The 19,782-nt window shown below is 38.6% G+C and overlaps 2 protein-coding genes across 2 annotated transcripts in view; both read left to right on the top strand.

Moving 5' to 3' along the window:
• Positions 1–17,107, top strand: part of LOC113677020 (uncharacterized) — a 41,472-nt gene extending 24,365 nt beyond the window's left edge. Inside the window, exon 15 of the mRNA XM_089208939.1 lies at positions 16,654–17,107. Within this exon, the coding sequence (XP_089065065.1) occupies positions 16,654–16,658 (5 nt within the window). The 3' untranslated portion in view covers positions 16,659–17,107. The remainder of the gene's footprint in view (positions 1–16,653) is intronic.
• On the top strand, positions 2,663–18,073 carry LOC113677023 (uncharacterized). The gene is made up of 14 exons (XM_089208957.1): positions 2,663–2,793; positions 3,130–3,210; positions 3,310–3,590; positions 4,149–4,248; positions 5,977–6,441; positions 8,194–8,651; positions 8,839–9,547; positions 10,083–10,194; positions 10,451–10,700; positions 11,205–11,993; positions 12,463–13,696; positions 14,631–14,887; positions 15,540–15,801; positions 16,654–18,073. The coding sequence occupies exons 1-14, from the start codon at positions 2,733–2,735 to the stop codon at positions 16,656–16,658; spliced, it is 5,064 nt and encodes a 1,687-aa protein (XP_089065083.1). The 5' UTR covers positions 2,663–2,732; the 3' UTR covers positions 16,659–18,073.
• Positions 18,074–19,782: the final 1,709 nt, after the last annotated feature.

Genomic DNA, 19,782 nt, shown 5'->3' with positions numbered 1-19,782 from the left:
TGTTCATCTGCTGTTTAGACGCAGGTTATAGTTGTTTTTTATTATTTCTCGCTCCTGCATAGTCGGCAATTCTCCCTGCTGAGGTAAGAAATGTTTGATGTATATTAAGTGTAAAATAAGGTAGGGCTGCAAAGTAAATTAAGATGCAATCAATGTCATACTTATATATCAGGGAAGAATTTGACTACTTTCTGATTTACTTTGAAATATGCTCCAAATACGACGATGAATCGCAGTTGAAGCAGAATTATTGAAAGTTGTTGGAGTATTTAGTTGTTTGATTTTGAATTGCTTTTATGTTCTCTGATATCATAATGATATCAGGAGAGAAAGCGAGTGATAATTTCAGTTATCACAATTTGGAATTTATTGACTGAAAATTTCTCTTTAAGAGGGAATGTTATAGGTTGATTAATAGGTTTGTAGTTTAATAAAGGTAAAAGGTACCAAAGGTACCAAGACATAATAATCAGCTGATAAATTCCGCACAGCTCCATAAGGCGACTCATTATGCATACTTATGTTTCACTTGGATAAAGAAAAAATGGCGTGAACGATAACGAGACTACGACTTTGTTTCCGAATAGTACGAGGCTATACGGAAATCTCTGTTTTGCTCTTTAAGAGAGAATGTTGTGATTGTATCAGAGGGTTTATTTCTCATTTGGAAAACGTACCACTTCATACAATTCCGCTGATAAATCTTAAATTTCGTAAGTTAAACCAGTTTTCAAATATCCCATATGATTTGGAATCTATAAATGAACATTTAATCGTTTTTCTCACATTGTAAGAGTCAGGCTAATAATCGCGTATTGATCGTGACATTCCAACTGCTTTACTGCTAGTCTTTGTCAGGCAATGAGGTTGTAAGTTTAGAACCTTGGTTTGTTGTTATTGGTGTGTTTTGACATGCTGTCATTCGTGCATTTCAATCCTCATTATAATTCTCAGCTAATTACATGGTCCTGATCTCCATATGAGTCTGATAACTGGTTAATTTACCTACAGTTAGAATTTCATTCCAATAATTTGGTTACTTGCATATGCACGATTGGCAACTAGATATTAGATTGCATGGTTGGCAACTAGATCTCAAGATTGCATCATTGGCAACTGGATATTAGATTGCATGGTTAAAAACTAGATCTTTAGATGGCATGGATGGCAACTAGATCTTTAGATTGCATTGATTCAACTACATCTTTAGATTGCTTGGGTGGCAATTAGATCTTAGGGTTGCACTGGTGGCAACTACAGTGTAGGTGATCTTTAGATTGTGTGGTTGGTAACTAAATCTTTAAAGGTGCAAAACTTAAGAACAAAAATTTATCTTTCTAATCAGCACTCTTAATCCCCATGGTATCAATCAGCGCTTTTTATTCAACTAATTCATTCTTGTTTTTGGGTCATCATATTCCTACCAATAGTCTAGCTCCCTTTTCTGCATAAAAACACACACAACCCACAATTCCTCCATTCACTCGGACAAAGGGCTAAAACGTAAAACAAACTGGTTGGCTGAACTAACTGCCTTCTGATTGATCATCATGCTTTGTTACTCATAACTGCCCACATAAATCTGACTGTTGGTTAATTTTCACTTTGGACATTACCACTAGAGACTGCATGGCTGAGAAATACCTCAAATAAACTGAATCCTCAGCGGGATACAATCCATTATCAGCCAAAGTTTTTACTTTAACTAGCATGTTAAATTATGATAGCTTAACACAGAGAATTATCTTTACAGCCATTGTGAATGTTACTGGAGACTTAATTTTGCAAAAATTCATTTTAAAACTGGTTTTCTTTTTATTGACCCATTATGTGCCTGATGTGTTGATCATATAAATAAGCTAAGTTTGGCTCTTATAATTCTGCTTTCTTTGTTACTTTATGTTGAGAATTCTTATAAAAAGGCTTTTTCGGTGGAAATTATTTTCTCGTTGGTGCAGAGGGAACTATTAATTTCCCAGGAGGGTGAGACAACAGAACTTAATTCCTCCTGTAGTGACCTCTAGATCATATAAAATAAACCATTTTACTTGCTGTCATCCAACATCCCTTTCTACTGTTTTATTCAAACCACTTGTTTATGTAGAAGTATTATGAAAAATAATGCACTCAATCAAGTATAGGAAAAGAACTTTATTTGCTTGCTGGAAAATAATGAAGGGGAGGGAGGCACCACCTTAAACTTTCTTTGAGGGAGGCTATGGGTGAGGCTTTTCCTACAAGTAACTTTTTGTGGAACCTAGTTAATGGAATTTATTTTGTTAGTAGTTTGTTATTTCAAATTCCGGGTCAAGATGGTTTGGAACATATATTTGATTGTTATAGATCCATTTGTTCTGACTTCTTTTTTATAATTCTTTTGTTAAAAAAGAATTTTGAGGAAAAAAACCCAAATTATTTAAACTATATAGTTGCCACTGGAAGTAATGATTTTACTAACCTGCGTCTATTTATGTATTTTTAAGTTACAGTGGAGATCAACTCTTTCCTTTATATTGTTATTTTATGGCAAATGTTTTGATTGTTTTTTGTTTTCATATGATTATAATAATTAAGGCACCCTGCTTAAGCAACTTGATTAGTTAACTAGTAAATGTTTACTTGCCCAAGAAGAAGAAAGAGGGGGATTCCTTAAGTTTTCATTGAACAACGTCTAGAGTCACAAAGTCACTTGTTGTATTATGAAGGCTTTGTATCATTCTTGATGTTCACAGATGGAATCTAACTTCATTGATTTAATAATTCCAGAACTGACATTTTATTTGAGAGTTGATGGTGAGTGCAAACAAATTAATCTAATTACTGGTCAATTTATCAGTATAACTTCATTTTTTAATTTTTTTTTTGTTTCCTATATGCATGTAATATTTTGATTATTTTGATTGTTAAAGTTACAAGATACTTTCATGGTTGTGTCACAGAAAATAACTATTACTGATTGATTGATGTCTTCTTTCAAAAGTTGAAAGCTTTTCAAGTTCAAGTATGTAATTTTATTGCTGACCATTACACTCTACATCATATTAAAAAAATATGTCGACAATACATGGATCATTGTAATTTGTGTTCAGGTTCCATAAATTTTTGTTTTTCACCTCTGTTTTAAAACAGGAGGGTGCAAAGTGGGTAAACTGCACTTGCTGCACACATATGTTAATGGGAATCATTGTCACTTCATCCATTCTGAGGCAGGTAAGAAAACGTTTAACAATGAGCATGAAAGCAAATCATATGATTTTTTTGAAAGTTCAGTGATCTAAGTTTTAATCTTTGTTCATTTGTTCTTTTCAGTGCGCATCTATTGGTATCTTAAAAGAGTAAGTCTGGATCAAGACGTGATGGTGAACCTTAACATAGAGAATCCTGCTGCTTTGAAAGGGATCTTCACTTTTTATCCTAATTATCACCCAATAAATGTTTCTATTGTTGTGTATGACATAACAGAGAGACATTCATTTGAGGACGCAATGAAGTTGGTTTATGCGTTCACTCAAGAGGCCAGGCCAGGTGCCTTTGTAGCTCTTGTGGGGAATAAAGCAGATCTTAAAAGTAGAAGGGAGGTGTCTTTTAAGGTAAGTAATGTCAACAACACCATGCTCACCAGGCATATGTCAACAATCTGACGTTGGCACCTCGCAAGTAACCTTTTCACAACATTGACGTAACAAAGCGACCTATTAGAATGAACTATTCTTGTTTACCTTTTTTGTTCTTAAGACAGAAAACAAAGAGTTTATTCACATACAGTTGAATGATGAAGGAATCATGTTACCCGATTGTCTCAGTCAATGACATCGCAGCAAAAGTAACGAATTAGTTTTCAGGGGACAGAATTACATCATTTTACCAAAACTCCTCCTTGGACTCTGATGATGACTGACGCTCAGGTTGTCAAAGGGACAGTCACTACTAATCACAACTGTGCTTCTCAAGACTTCTCTTACCAGGCTTTATTGTAAAAATTTAACTTAAAAAAAAAATGATTAGACCCATTTTTTTGGTAATCAATGGTGTACTGTATTCCTTTTCCTTATATTCCCAAAATTAACTCGGAATTATTCCAGGAATACAACTCACACACACTGTTATTTTGTGGTGGGAGATTTCGACTTTATATTTTGTTCTTTCAGGAAGCTCAGCTTTATGCAGATGTAAACAATATTGTCGAGATTTTTATGGAAGTGTCAGCACTAACAGGCGAAAATGTGGAAGACCTTTTCTCCAAAGTAGGTAGGTAGACTATTTATTGATCTAAAGGGGCAGGTTTCAAAAGAAACTGTGGTGCTGTGTCGGTGGGATCGTATAACAGGGCAATTAAGTATTATCAACTGAGATGATAACGTAAATTGGCCAACTTAAAGAGTTTCAAAGCAGACGTAGGGATTAGCACTGTCGATTTGAAAGATGTTTCACCAATGTATAGCTTTTTTCGAAAAGTTGCACATTGGTAAAACATTGGAAGACGACTAAGTGACTGATTCCGAGAACACCTTCGCAAAGTAGAAAGAAATAACAAAGACGCATCTTAACCAGTCGCTGGACACTTTAATCTCTCTAACCATTCTGAGCAGCATATGGCAGTTTGCGGCCCTTCCCTATATCTAGGCAGTTCGGAAAGCCTCAAAACTCTAGAAAAATCTCCAGTCGCTCTGACGAAGGGCTAACGCTGGAAATGTGAGCTTTTAAACTCTTGACGGTGGCCAATTTACGCTATCAACTCAGTTGATAATACTAAATTACCCTATTTTTTGATGTGTCTGACAAACTGACGGTAAAGTCTGCACTTGAGTCCATTGGTATATGAGGTGCTAGAGCTAATCATGATTATTTCAGCATGATGCAGCTTGGGGTTTTGAACCAAAACCTCTCTATCTGTGGTTTAGGGTTCAAACCATTTCACCGCCCCATCTCCCAACAACCTACCTTATCAATTATACTGCTTTTTTAAGTGGATGTGTTTTCTCACAGGGTGTCTTTGTCAAATGATACGCTTTGCACGCATTGCAATACTCTCCAACTGGTTTTGTAAAAAACCTGGGTTGAAAGGGGATTCCTTAATATGCGTCGGCTAAAGGCCGACACAGACGGAAGAAAATATGCAACCACTTATCATAATATAATTTAATAGAGAATACTTTGTAAATTATCACATACTCCACTCTTTTATGAAGCCAGACTTACTGATAGCTTGGAGCTTGCGCCATTACATTGAATGTAAAGCATTGCAGAAAGCTTCAGAAAGTCTATTAACGCCATTCCTGCAGAATGACCATTGTGGAACACTTCTTTCCAATTAGCACTCGTTAATGGAGATGAGAACACTTTCAGTGGATAGGCCTTGACAGAAATCACATTATTTTTGCAGTCAAGTGTTCGTCTTAAGATAAAAAAAAAAAGTTGAGTATAGGTTTCTGACTAAAGTTGAATTGAAAGGGTAACTGTGAGAATATGTTTGTTACAATTGTATGTCTGTTGTGGCAGTGGCTGCTTCTATGAAACATGAGCTTGGATAACTAGCTGTAATTTCTCCCCGTTGAAAAAAGACAAAAAATTATCAATAGCATAATTGTTTTTATGTGTGCTAGAACAAAAATGGAGTGCAAGGTTTTGTTCCTAGTGTCAAAACTAGGTTGCTCCTGTTACCTATACCAGTTATATCAATTTTCCTAAGCTAGAAGAAAAATGGAGTGCGAGGTTTTGTTCCTAGTGTCAAAACTAGGTTGCTCCTGTTACCTTTACCAGTTATATCAATTTTCCTAAGCTGTGTTTAGTTCTCTTAATGTGAAACTCCTGCACTTCTTTCCTGTTAATTAAGGTTTCCGGGGATGGTTCGTTAGGAAATACTTTTTGTGTTATAGGTGTAGGCATTATTCAGAATGCAGAGGGGCAAAGCTGACAGGGAATTGTCAGGGAATTGTCAGTTGGTTCTTAGTTTTTTGTGATCATTCTATTTTGTAGCGAAACGTTTAACTGTGCCCTTATCCGTTATCAGCGAAACGTTGGCTCTCGGAGAGAAAACTTTGGATCTGAGTAGGAGAAATTTGGACTGGTATCCGTGGATTTATGGCATAGGGGAGTTTCTGCGTAGACGAGAGAACTTTTCACTTACAAATATCCTATCGCTGAATTTGAGCCACAACCGTCTTGAAAAGCTACCTGATATTTTTCTACAATTGATCAACCTGACGTGCTTATATGTGAATAACAACAGACTGTCCTCTCTGCCTGAAAGTATTGGATGCTTGAAACGACTTCAAGAGCTGGACTTGAGAAATAACCAACTGAAGGTACTTGATGTGGTTAGAAAACTGCCTGACCTTAGAAAACTATTGGTTGAAGGAAATCCGCTCACTCTAGTGGAGATAAGAAGTCTTATTAAGCATGTGGATACGACGACAAGATCGATCTCCGTAGACATTGCAGGTAGTGTTACATGAATATATGGCAATAGATCTTTAGCATACCTGAGCACAATGTTATCTCGGAGTAAGGATTGTATGTCTCTAGCGCTGTGGTGATTTTTATCTCAAAGGAGAGTTTCTGAAGTGATTTCTTTATAAAGATTAGAGCTTCAAGTAGGTGAAGCCTTTCTTTCCATCTTCGCGTAGAGATCCAATTTGAAGTATACGTATACTGTCGACTCCCGTTATTGCGGACACCCCTAGGGGGAGGGGGGGGGCAGATTTCGTGTTCGTAAGATCGAGAGTCCGTAATAGCGGGGCACGAGAGGAAAAAAATTGTTTTGTCTCGAAACATATGAGATAATATGTAAATACGCAAAAATAAAGTTTCTAACATTGCCTCACGAACCGGACAAAGACCTCGCCGCGATTAAGCAGGAAATTTTCATGTTCGCACCCAATCAAAGAATGGTTTCTTTATATTCCTTATAGTAATGTCACTTTATAGTATGTGAGTCAGGGTTTTGGACGAAGTGTCCGCTATAGCAAGAGAAAAAGAAGTGAAATGTCGCGCTGGGGGTTATGAAAGTGTCTGCATTTCCATAATAGCGAGAGTCCGTAATAGCGGGAGTATATTTCATTCAATTGTTTGTGCGTTTCTCCGGGGGATGCCTCTTGTCTGCAATGGTAGGGTGTCCGTAATAGCCGGGTGTTCGTAGGACGAGAGTCGATTGTACACTTAAAAATGCAACCTTCACTTACTATTTTATTTATTATGAGGATTGATGCTAGTATGAATCGTTGCAAGCTTCGTCTGATAATCCCTTTGTGGGAATGTTTTATTCAAATTTGCCAACCGTTCTGGCTATAGAGTCTCGGGGTGTGCACTTGAAAAAAGCGTAACCGTCGGAAGCAGGCTGGATTTTTTTTTGAATGGAGTGTTCGTGTACTTCACAACTTTAGAGACCTTTTTCCAGACATTTAAAATTAAAAATGATACAGTAAAACCAGGCTTGAAGGCTCACTATACAAGAAAGATGAAAAATCCCGTCACTATTTTACGACAAGAAAATTTTGAGGAAGTCTTATGTGACAGATTTAGCTGAAATTTTGAAAAAAATCCTTTTTCTCTTCTACCGAAGACATTTAATCTTCCAACAGTTGATACGACTTTCATGGTACTTAATTTTAGTAATGTGCTCCTTGTATTACATGTATCACCCTCCACTTAACAATTGGTTCATACGTCAGCGTGCGTTCATCGAGATATGAAGCACGCGGGAAGTTTGTAGAGTACGAAAGATCCCAAGTGCTTCATATCTCGATGAACGCACAGCTGATGTATGAACCAATAGTCTTAAAACATTTTCAACCCGATGGTTTAAATGTTGTAAAAGGGTTACTACTCCCTCTGCTACGCTTCAGCGCGTTGATAATTTTGTTTCGGGAAAACATTTCGCTACGCTGTAAATGTCTTAGATTGGTCAAAAAACCGACAGGTGAATTCATGCGTGTAAATGAACTTTATTTTCTGATTGAATACAAAATTCTCTCATTCAAAAGAAAAACAAAGATGCTCTTTGTTGGCTGACGTCATGAGCGTGCACAGTAGGAATATGAAGCACGCTCACGCAATTGAATTTGATTAGACAAAGTTACCACCTATGTCATAAAAGGTCATGATGTATCATAGAAATGTTCTTTGTTTCTCACTTTACTGTTCTACAATAGGCAATTAGTGCAATATTACATTTTACTTTTCCCTCACTTGCAGCTGTAGCTCCTCCTGAAATTTTGGCCCAAGGACATTCCGCAAGACTGGTTTATGAAGAGGCCCTTAGAGATGGATTTGTGAATGTTTATCGCGGTCGCATAGTTTTGGTTGGCCAGGATCGTGCCGGTAAAACAAGTTTAAAGAAGACTCTCTTAGGTCTGCCATTTGACTTCAAGGAACAGAGCACGGACGGGATCGAAATAGAGCCATCGAAGTTCGAAATTGAAGTTGAGCAAATTAAGAATTGGACTCCTAGTTGTGCGAACAAGTCAAGTTTCTCTGATTGTTTGGAATGTACAACGGATATAGCAAAACTGTTAGCGACGAAAAGGTATCACATGATTGTTGGTGATGAGAAGGAAGGCTCGGAAATGAAATCAGTAGGGGCACAGCATCAGGAAGAACGCAGAGTGAAGTCAGGAGAGGAATTGCACACAAAACATGTTGTCGCCGATCAGGTCTGTTTACTATGTTTCTACTCTGAAACCCGACTTTTTATGAATGATCTCAAACGAATTCACACATTTAATGCTCATTTCATTGTTTTGACATAAGGAGATAGATCGACATCTTCTGTGTAAATGAAGATGCATCAACACATGTATCCTATATATATTGATATCTCGTCCTATTTCAAAATGCCAGGTTTCCGTGTACGAGGATCTGGCCACTAAGTTTCCAGATAGATCCGAGCCTTTAAGCGAAGTTCATGAAGGAGATAATCTAAGCACAAAGTCCAAAATGGCTATCAACGCCACCGTACTTCCTATTGCCGTTGAAAAACAGGCTGATGAACTCCTAAAGAACATGATATTTAAAGGTGAGGATGCTGATGGTGCACATATCGAGAAAAGATCCACGATAACCGCAGATGTGTGGGATTTTGCGGGTCAGCAAGTGTACTATGCTGCTCACCCGGTATTTCTTTCGTCAAGAGCTGTGTACATCGTAGTTCACAACCTTAACAAGCCACTGAATGCCCGAGCTCAGCCATGTGTCAGACAGGGAACTCATGAAGTACCTTTGGAGAACCCGAACAATGAGACAAATCTAGACAATTTGCTGTCGTGGCTCGTGACAGTTCATAATATGAGACCAGCTGGAGAAGAAATGGTTGAAACGCCTAACGTGCTGCCCTATCTCCGACCTCTAGTGTTCATTGTCGGCACCCATGCTGACAAGCCATATGAAGCTACTAAGGATGTTACATCCAAGATACTTCGTGAGATTTCCAGTAAGGAATATGGAAAACATGTGATCCGACCATTCTTCTACATTGATAACACTCCAGGAGACAAATCATTCGCACGGAAAATCTGGAATTTCTTTAAATTTCAAAGAAATGCTCAAGCAGGTAAATCATGTGTTTGGGTTCAACATGATGTGTTCATGAAGTTGGGTTTACTGTGATTTCTATCGCGAACAGACAAACTCATCGTTAGGTAAAGTTGATTGAATTCACTAAAGATTTATCGGTTGCTTTTTCACATCTTATTCCTTATTCCCTATTCTTATTCTTTTGTCCTAATCTGGATATTTAACTCTTTATGATGTTGGCACCTTGTTAGTGCTCCGGTTATTCTGGGATTTTTTTTGTATGTAATTTTCTCTATTTTCCTTTCCTTTTTTCTTGTATTAACCTGGACTCCATATGTAAATACCAAAGCGAATGTTTTTGCTGACCAAATTATCTTCAACTAGTGAAAGTATAATACTTGCAAGGAAGTGATTTAGAGTTCTGTGGCAGAAATAGACCTTTCCGAGTACGAAACTAGGGATCATGGTCTTAGTTGCCATCAAACTCCTATCGAAAGTCCAAGGAGAAATCTCTGCCCCTCCCTGGCTTCTCTCAACAGCACTAATTGTTTCACATAATTTATAATTGAAAGGTCAAGAAGGAGACAATGATGGCGCTAGTGCTGATGGAATTCATGCTCTTCGAGCGAGAATCTTGGAAGTACTTCGAAAGGAACCTTACATGGGAGAGAAGATACCAGTGAGGTGAAGTATGATGTATAATGATATAAGCGCAAGAGATGTTCAGCTCATTTTTTTTTTAACAACAGCTGTACTGAAACGTAGGAATGGCTTTCACAGCCGGTTTCGCTTCTTGTCGGGTTCGCTACGTTCAATTTTGCTACATGTTCGCTACATACAGGCTGAATTCGCTGCTTACTTCATTCTACCATTCTATGCTTCCGCCACGATTTATGTATACCTTAAGTTAGGACTGATTACAATTTTTTTTTATTTCTAGATGGTTTAACTTCGAAAAGGTCATTGAAGCTTTGGTAGCTGACAATGTATACCACACGAATACTGTCCATCTTCAAACCTATGCCAAGGATGTGTGTTTCATAGAAGACGATGGACAGTTTCACACCATGTTGAATTTCTATCACGACTTAGGAATGATTGTGAAACACCGCAGTACAGTCATTCTGAAGGCGCAGTGGTTAATCAATCTATTCAAGAAGCTTATAACCATCCCAGCATTCAAAAGAGCGGTAGGATAAGATAATCTACTATGCATCGAGATGATTACAGATGGCAGGACTTGTTACCTTCCTCCCACTTGCGCTTTACGAAAAAAAGTTAATTCGATTGTCTGTTTGTTTGCTCCCTTGTATTTTTTTATGTTATTGGCACTCTAAAACATTTTAAGTTTTCTCTATATCGTTCATGTGTCTCCCCCTCTCCTCCATTCCAATACTGCCTAGTTAAAAAAAATAGTCCTTACTATAATGTGACATTATTTGGGGGGTGGGGAGGTAAGGGGGACCTTAAAGTAACTAATTAGGGATGAATTGCAACTTTTCCTATTATGTTGAGTACGTGGACGTAGCTTGTCCATTTACTAAGGGGAGGCGTACCAACTACTTTTGTCACTCATTGTACCCTTAGTTATTGGGAATAAGGAAATGTTTTAGTCCACTGCAAAATAAATAGGGTATTTTTAAAGGAAAACTGTTAGATTGATCTTATTTTAAAAAGGGAATTGGTTGTTTCAGGATCCTGTGCACTCCAAGTACTGGCTTGAGCTCGAGAGAAGTGGTGTGCTTAAGATGGAGCTTGTTGATCATGTTTTCTCACCCCTTATTCAGCAAAGCGTCAACAAGGAAGACATCTTGGATATGATGGAGCAGTTTGGTTTGATTGCCAAATACTCACCATCTCTGGCTGACGTTCAGTACTTTGTACCATGTCAACTGAGGTCTTCGCCTGAAGAGCTTTGTAAAGTGGAGCCGTCATCTACAGATCCTTGTCCTTTGTATCTTCATTTCCTAGAAGGCTTTGTCCCGCATGGTCTTTTTACTCGTCTTGTTTCGAAATCGGTTGCTTGGTGTGGTGCAAGTGGATTGTCACAGCCTCCAAAACTCTACCAGAATGGTGCATGGTTCGTTCTTGAAGGACGCGTCATACATGATATGATTATGATTTGCAAAAAGAAGTTCATAAAAATCCTCTTGAGACAAAGAATTAAGACGGGAGCACTTCCAGTGTCTAATTCAACTTTGGCAGAGGTAGCTAGAAGTGTGCGATTGTTTATAGAGAGCATTTTAGAAAAGATGTCACGGGAGTTTCCATACTTGAGCAGAATGCAGCATGAATTTTGTGTTGAATGCCCCTACTGTCAGCAAGGAGGTCGCAAGTGCACAAACCACAACCAATTGTCCTGTACAGAAGAAGAATGCATACACCTGCTTGAATTGAGACAAGGTCAGGATTTGATCTGTATGGAAAGCATGTCTAATGAAGTACTTACAGTTCCTGGACAAGAGAGATGGTTATTGAACCAGGTATGAAGCATTCTTGGTATGTCTTCATAAGTAGTAACGGAAACCAATCAGGAAGAGCTTTGATAGCTTTGATGTAATCTCATTGTGCGATGTCAATCGTATGAATCGAAGTACCCAATTTAGAAAATCTTTTTTCAGACTGAGATATGATGATGTCATTGAGGGATCTTTGATTTGAGGTGATAACAACTTCGTCTAGATCTTAAAGCAATTTAGCAATGGAAATACTGTATAAAGTTGTATGTTTTGCAATTGCGTTATTAACTTTTTGGGTGATTCAAGAGATGTATGAACGCGTTCAACCAGTTCGTTTCCTTCCGTCTGGTTTATAATTTATTAATGGGAAACGAGAAGAACATTTTTCTCGAACAGAAATATATATATTTTTTGCTAAAACTGTTTATATACCTTATTTGGAAAATGACATGCTTTTCCTTAATAATAATGTTTTCATGTCATCATCCAAAAGGACTTGGCTCCGTCAGTAAGAAGAACCTCACAAGTCGTTCCATTACGTGGTCACCCAGCAGAGTACGACAAAACTTTGAAAGTTGCTCTTCTGGCCAGTGAGTGGAATTCATCAATGGGGGGTCTGTCCACCATCAACAGACACCTTGCCATCCTTATGGCCAAACGTAATGAGGTAGAAGTCACTCTCTTGGTCCCACAATTTGCTTGTTCTGAAGAAGAGAAGAGAGATGCAGAAAGTCACAAGATTATCACCAAAGAAGCCGAGAGACGTCCTGGTTTCGACGCTCTTGACTGGTTGAGCTTCCCTCCGAAAGACCTTGTAATTGACGTGGTCCTGGGTCATGGAGCCAAGTTAGGTAGGCAAGCCCAAATCATTAGGGAGTCCCATAGTTGCCAATGGGTACAAGTAGTGCATACTGCGCCTGAAGAGCTCGGTATGTTCAAAAACTATCCGAGAGCCATTGCCAGAGGAGAAGAGAAGACTATAGCCGAAGTAGATTTGTGTAAATTGGCAAATCTAGTTGTAGCGGTAGGACCCAAGTTGACGGAGGCCTACTCTGCCTATCTTCAATCATGTGAGAAGCAGCAGGATATCATGTCGCTCACTCCTGGCACTTTCAAGGAGTTTTCAACTCTAAATCATGCCTCAATTGACTCTGAAAAGTTTAGGGTGTTGACCTTTGGTCGTGGTGACCCTGAGGACTTCGGTCTGAAAGGGTACGATATCGCTGCTAAAGCAGTTGCTGAACTGAAAGACAACTCCTACCATCTGATCTTTGTGGGTGCACCTGATGGAAAACAGGAGGCAGTTACGGAAAATTTGCTGCAGAATGGTATTTCCAAACGTCAGCTGACAGTGAGAACGTTTTTTCAAAGTAAGCAGAAATTGAAAGATTGTTTTTGTGAAGTTAATCTCTGTATCATGCCATCCCGGACGGAGGGGTTCGGCTTAACTGCATTGGAAGCCTTGTCAGCTGGTCTTCCTATTCTTGTAAGTGGAAACTCGGGTTTCGGAGACGCACTGCGCACTGTGCCACCTGGAAAATCATTTGTGGTCGATTCTGAGGACCCCAAGGTGTGGGCTGAGGCAATTGCTGTTGTCCGTAGGAAGGAGAGATCACAGCGTCTTAAAGAGATTGAACGACTGAGGACATCATATGAAGGGCAGTTCAGCTGGGAGAAACAGTGTGACCTTCTTGTTGATAAGATGAGGGTCAAAGTTCATGGCGCAGGTATGTTGATGATTTTTATGTTTCTTTCCTTAGACTTGTCTTTTCTTGTGGTATCCCAAACTTATTCTGTCCTTGATGTGAATAAATTTTGTACCTCGAAAAGAGGTTTCTAAAACATAGTATGAAAGAGATTTTTACAAGTTTGTGTATATCACCAATTTTCGCCGAAACGGAAACGATCTGTACGTGCTGATAAGAGAGAGATAGGAAAAAGAAGAAGAAATGTCTAAAACCACTTTTATTCATCCCAAGTTTAATTATCGTTCTTGATATGAGTGTATTCCAAAATGTTAATGTTTTAGCGGGGCATATATCATATTGTGTAAAAATCTTAGGTTAAAAGTCATCTGCTCCGGCTATTCACAAGCAATTATTGCTTTCGCTGCAACATAATATTTTTTTTATGAAAAAAGAAAAAAAAAGTAGCTATGCAGAACGTTAACCGGCAAGTCTAGGATATTACCCGCGACCTTTTACTCCAATATTGTTTCTCGTTCTCGAATCAGAAGAAAGTGTTTGTTTATCCTGAAAGAAGAGCCTGTTCCTGTAAGTGAAGATTTTGGATCAACTTGTGTCCTCATGAAATATTTTCCCATACATGATCTTCCTAATAAGTCTCGTTCATTCGAAGGTAGGGCCTTCCATAAAATTAAATTAGAGTACCCGACTGGATAAGTGTCCCTCTCAGCCCTGACTTGGGCGGATATTACCTTACTAGTAGTGAGATCGGGGCCGATTCGGATCATATACAAGTTTCAAGCAGCTTGCAGTGGCGATACAGGAGGAGTTCCCAGCAAGTTTAAAAATAGTTACGATAGACCGAAACTTCGGTTTTAAATGTGATAGATTTTTTTTCGATCCGATAATTGAAACCTTCTCTTCTATCTACATTTTATGATTTAAGGAATTACACCTAAAGTTATTTTGCTTCTAGGGTTGCTTGAGCGAACCATCCAGAATCTCCAGCGGATGCAACTCTGCGCAAGCACGGTAAACAACCACACTGCCTTGACAAAGGAGTTAACGACGATAGTATCAGATAGGGGCCTCAGAATTTCTGACAATCAAGGGTCAAGAAACTGCATGTTCCATGCCTTGTCAGAACAACTAGAAACCGTCAAAGGAATCAAAATCCAACATGGCCAGTTGAGACAATCTCTAGTTCAGTACCTCAGGGAAAACCCAAAACTGGTGAGATGTGGTAATTCTCATTAAAAAAAGTTTTTTAAGGTGGATCAGCAGTTTTGGCTACTGTGTTTATTTCTCTCTCCGTTACATGAAGTGCTACTCGTCCTTGCTGGGACACTAGTCCATTTCACAACAGATACCTTCAGAGAGTCACCTTTCAGAATCATTTCAGAATCAATGAACACCGTCAGTTTAGCTCGGTTCTGAATAGGACGATCATGTTTTTTGAAAACCTTACCTTTCTAAACTATATTTTTCTTACTCTGAATGTTTTGGTTTTCTCTATTTAAGGACTTAGTTGACATTTTACCCGCATGGTCGCATTGTTTTAAATTCTCATTTCTTAGAAGTGTGATGGTACCTATGAACGGCTAAACATTTAATTGCAATAGGTTCATAGCGAGTCTGTCTGTCACCGAATGGGTTCATGATCATGTGGAGACGCAACTGCTGCTGCCCATTTAGATTCCTGTAGTGTGACACTTAAATGATGTTTGTTTTAGCTTTTGCTGTTTGCCCACCGCGTTCAAATGTTATCACTAACCTTTCCAATGTAAAGAAGTTAAATTTTTTTGTGGAGTTTCTCTTGAATTGTGCTCTGCTCTGTTCAAAAGCTATTTGAAATTCAAGTCTTAGTTGCTGTCTCTTCTCACAGCCGGATGGAACAGATCTGTGTCACTTTGTCCATGGCCATGAAACATGGGCTGATTACCTGACATATATGAAACAAGATGGCGCTTGGGGTGATCACCTCATTCTCTGTGCAGCTGCGAATTGCTTTAAAACATGCATTCATGTGGTCAGCAGTCTACACAATGATGTAGTCATCAGGCCACATTGTCATGTGGACGAAAGCAAGCCACTAGTACTGGGACATATTCATGAGGTGCACTATGTCAGTCTTCAACCCATACAAGGTAAGAAGGGAAAAGCACACGTCACGTGCTTTTCAACTTGATAATAATGAAGATTAATTAACATCCGTAGGAAGTTCGATAGCCTTATCTTTCCTGCGGAAAGCACTAGCTCCGTCGAAGGGTTAACCCTCGAACTGTTAACTCTTCTCGAATCACTACGATGGTTAGTGAGTTGATCTTTCTCAGCGATAACCGTGAGAATGAACTAAACTTTCCTCTTTCCTGCTGGAAAAACACACAAGTGTCTTTAGTGACTTGAAATGGACCATTGCTATCGTTTCACGAGTCGTTCATAATCATGAAATAAGTTCCAAACTATACCTTCATTTTTTTGTTTTCTTCTTTTCTACTCCGCGGTGGTTTTTAGAAATTATACCAGTTTTAATTGGAGATTTTTTACAGTCTTTTTGGAAAGATGGTAACTGAATAACAAGTCTGTAAAGCGAGTTATGTATACATTTATCTGGTTGTTAAGTTATATTAAGATATGCTATTTGTACTTGAACAAAAGTCGCTTGTTAGGAGAACATTGTAAAGCATACAAGTTTAAGTCAGAGGTATTCACAAATTACTGCTGCTCAATTTACCCGAGGACCAGGGTGGTACTGTTGTGAGAACACTTGCTTCCCACTATTTTGGCCGGGTTATATCCACGACCTTGCTTTTCATGTCGGCTGATTTTGTTCTTGATCGGCGCCTTTTCTCTCCGCGTTTTTTCTTCAGGTTCTCCCTCTTTTTTTTTTCTCAATAAATTAACATTCCGAATTCCAATCACTTTGCGGAGAACCATATCCTGGGAAATGTGAAATTTTTGTTCATTAATTTTGGTTTGTTTTCTTGTTTCATTTACAGGCTAAAGAAAAGTGTTTAGGCAGTTATGGCTACAAACCAGGAAGACTTGAACGAAGAAATAGAACGCAACCAGAAAAAAATGCGAAATTTTAGAACTTCTCTCACGAAACTTTATTTTTAGCTGAATAGAAAGCTTTAGATGAAACCTAGCTTTTTAGAGGTCACAGGTTTTATGGTTTGGATGAGCTTAAGTCACTGAATTGTTATCGAGTTTTCGTGGTTTGATTGAAATTTTGATATAGAGTAATTCTTAACTGAGTGTAAAAAGTAATCCCGTACTGCTTTGGTTTTCTTTACTTCGGTCTGTGATTGGTCTAGAAACTTGCACAATGTGCTAAACAAATCAGACGCCAAACGAAAAAGGATCGTGACTACTCATTTTCCCTCAGTCTAGTAGTTTGCCTGTATTTCTTTTCAAACCCCATTGGCTAATAACGATGCAGTACTTCGTTATTATTGGCTGTTGTAATTACTTTGGTTTTTGGTCTACGCCGGCCAATTGAAAATTTCTCTAAAAGCCATGAATTACTAATTGCAAATTACGACTTGCAATTTTTTCTCCTCTCATTGGGACGATAGCAAAAGTTGTTTCGCGAATTTCTGTTCAGCAATTATGGAACATGACTCATCCAGGATATTCTTATGTTTTATTGTTGCCGTTGTGCTTTGGTGTCGCCGTTGTGTGTTCACGATTACTTTTGCTATCAGCCTCGGAAAAGAACCCCAGCTCCTTGGAGAAGCTTTCAAACTTCTCACCGTAAGAGACTTGAGTATGATGAGCATGATGTTTAAGTCTACTGCCATAATACTCTGTTAACGGCTAGTTGTTAGGTACTCAATTTATTTAGTTACAAAGCAATTCCTTTTCACATTTGCTTATATCGTTTGCTATTTAGACCTTAGTTCCACTGGTGATTGAGTGGTTTTTTTCTCAAGTGTGTCTCTTGAAATTGATCCACGTTATCTGAACATACCAGTTATGGCTATTTGGCGAAGGCAGTGGAAGAGAATTGTCTTGGTGGCATTTTTAAATGCGATTCCATTAGTTTTGTGTTCCAGAGATGCGATATATTATCAGTTTAGCAAGGATCTGCCACCCATATCAGATCTTTCCAGCGAAATCCCCTTTTTCGAAATCGGAGATGTTTGAAAACCAAGTTCGAGACTGAGTAGAAAGCTGCTAAGTTTCCAACGTATACTTTTAGTTAGATCCATTAAAGGATTTAAATAAAAACTTTCGATCATGAATTCATTCCTTATGAACTAAAAATTTAATCAACCTTTGTCTTCATATACATGTGTAAACACAAACACCAAAATATAGTATTTGTAGAGTATCACAGTTCTACACCGTACTATATGTTAGAAAAGATAAGTAGATCATGAAAGCCAGTAAAATAAAAATATTAGGACATAGCAATATTTTTCTTTTGTTGCCTGTATTCGCCTACATTGTACCTTCCTTTCTCGACCATGAAACGCCTATAATGATTGGTTTATTTAGAACAATAGGGTAAAATTAACAAGTTTTAACACAACGAGTTTACGCGTCTATTCATATGGTAATATACAAGCGTCAGAAAAAATGCTGTTTCCTCACGGGTCAGTTGCATCACCCACCTAAACAACATTATTGCTGGTATTTTTGTTTCTTGACTGTGTTTCTTGTAATACTTATATACTCTTGATCGAAGTTATAGTATGCGCTGGAGTTATAGAATTAGTAGTAGTAGTAGTCTACAATGTATTTATATAAATCTCTGTTCTAGAAGTCTCAAAGGTAATTATATAAATCTCTGTTATCGACAAATAAACCTTATAGAAGAACTTAAGGAAAAGGTTGCACACACGCGACTTTATTGCTCTAAGTTAAATTCAGCAACATACAGCGCCGGTGACGCGTGGCGTGCCGTGCATTTATGTGGGCCCACTGTGTTTTAAGTTGCGCGTACAAGAGAAGGAAACTAAGTCCGAACAAAATAACTGAAGGAAACTAAGTTCGAAAATCAAGTCAGCTCAGTCAAGTAAATAACACATAGAAGCAAGAAGAAGTAATGGTAAATTTTTATTTAGAGTAAACTAATACATTGGCGAAGTGACCAGTAGGACGTTGGCGAAGCGACTTCTCGCTTTGGCGAAGCGACCTAAGACGTTGGCGAACGTGACGTTGGCGAAATCACTCGTTGGCGAAATCACCAGATACCGTTAAATACCATCGAAAGTGACGGTTTTCTGTGGAGAGCCTCGAGGCGATTAAAGACCTTGTTTCTGGCGCACAGCTGTTTTCAAACGAGGCGCTCATCATTTTTAGAACCAACATGTTTACCTAACACGAGGATCCTTTCTGGCAAAAGCGCCAAATTCGTGTAACTATGTTGATGATACAAGATATACTGATCAAAGCAATGATTTCTAGTTTTTGCGAGAGCATGTATTTGAGTTATTTTCGTTTTCAATCAAACGCGTGGCAAGATGAGGATGTGATATTTTTTCACTCACAAGTTTCACAATGAAGAAGGTGCGAGTTTTTTTTAATCCATCTTTTGCAAAAAGCAAGTCCTGCTTAAAATTAAGTCTCTCTCAGTAAAAGCTTTGTTGGGGCGTCAGTGGTCCAGTGGTTAGTGCGCTGGACTCTGGGTCGAAGGGCCCGGGTTCAAGTCTTACCAGAGGCATGTCGCTGTATCCTTAAGCAAGATGCTTTACCCACTTTGCTTCGTCTCTCGGATAAGACGTAAAGCCGGAGGTCCCGTCTCACAACCCTTCTATGTTACAAATAATTTGTGGGACGTAAAAGAACGCACGCACTGTTCGCAAAGAGTAGGGCACGTAGTGCCCGGTGTTGTGGTCTATCTCGATTTGTGCCGTCGTAGGTCTGGGTGGGTGAGGTGTGATCACAATGGACTGAAGCGGCTGCCAGAGGCGCCTTTAATATGCTGACGTCCGATCTCACCTCTCTGGTTCCTCCGCAATTCAGCCCTTGGCTGCAAGTGAGGAAATTGGCACCATTCATCTTCATCTTCTTCATCTTCATCTTCTTCATCTTCAGTTTTACAGCGGATTTTAACAATCTTTGTTAAAAGTAAGGAGCTGTCAACAGCTTCTCCAAATTCTCGCAGAGAGCAGGCACTG

The sequence above is a fragment of the Pocillopora damicornis genome, chromosome 1 (assembly GCF_964200805.1).
Source record: "Pocillopora damicornis chromosome 1, jaPocDami1.2, whole genome shotgun sequence".
Lineage (NCBI taxonomy): Eukaryota > Metazoa > Cnidaria > Anthozoa > Scleractinia > Pocilloporidae > Pocillopora > Pocillopora damicornis.
The sequence above is the reverse complement of the archived record's forward strand: the minus strand, read 5'-3'. Positions and strand labels throughout refer to the sequence as shown.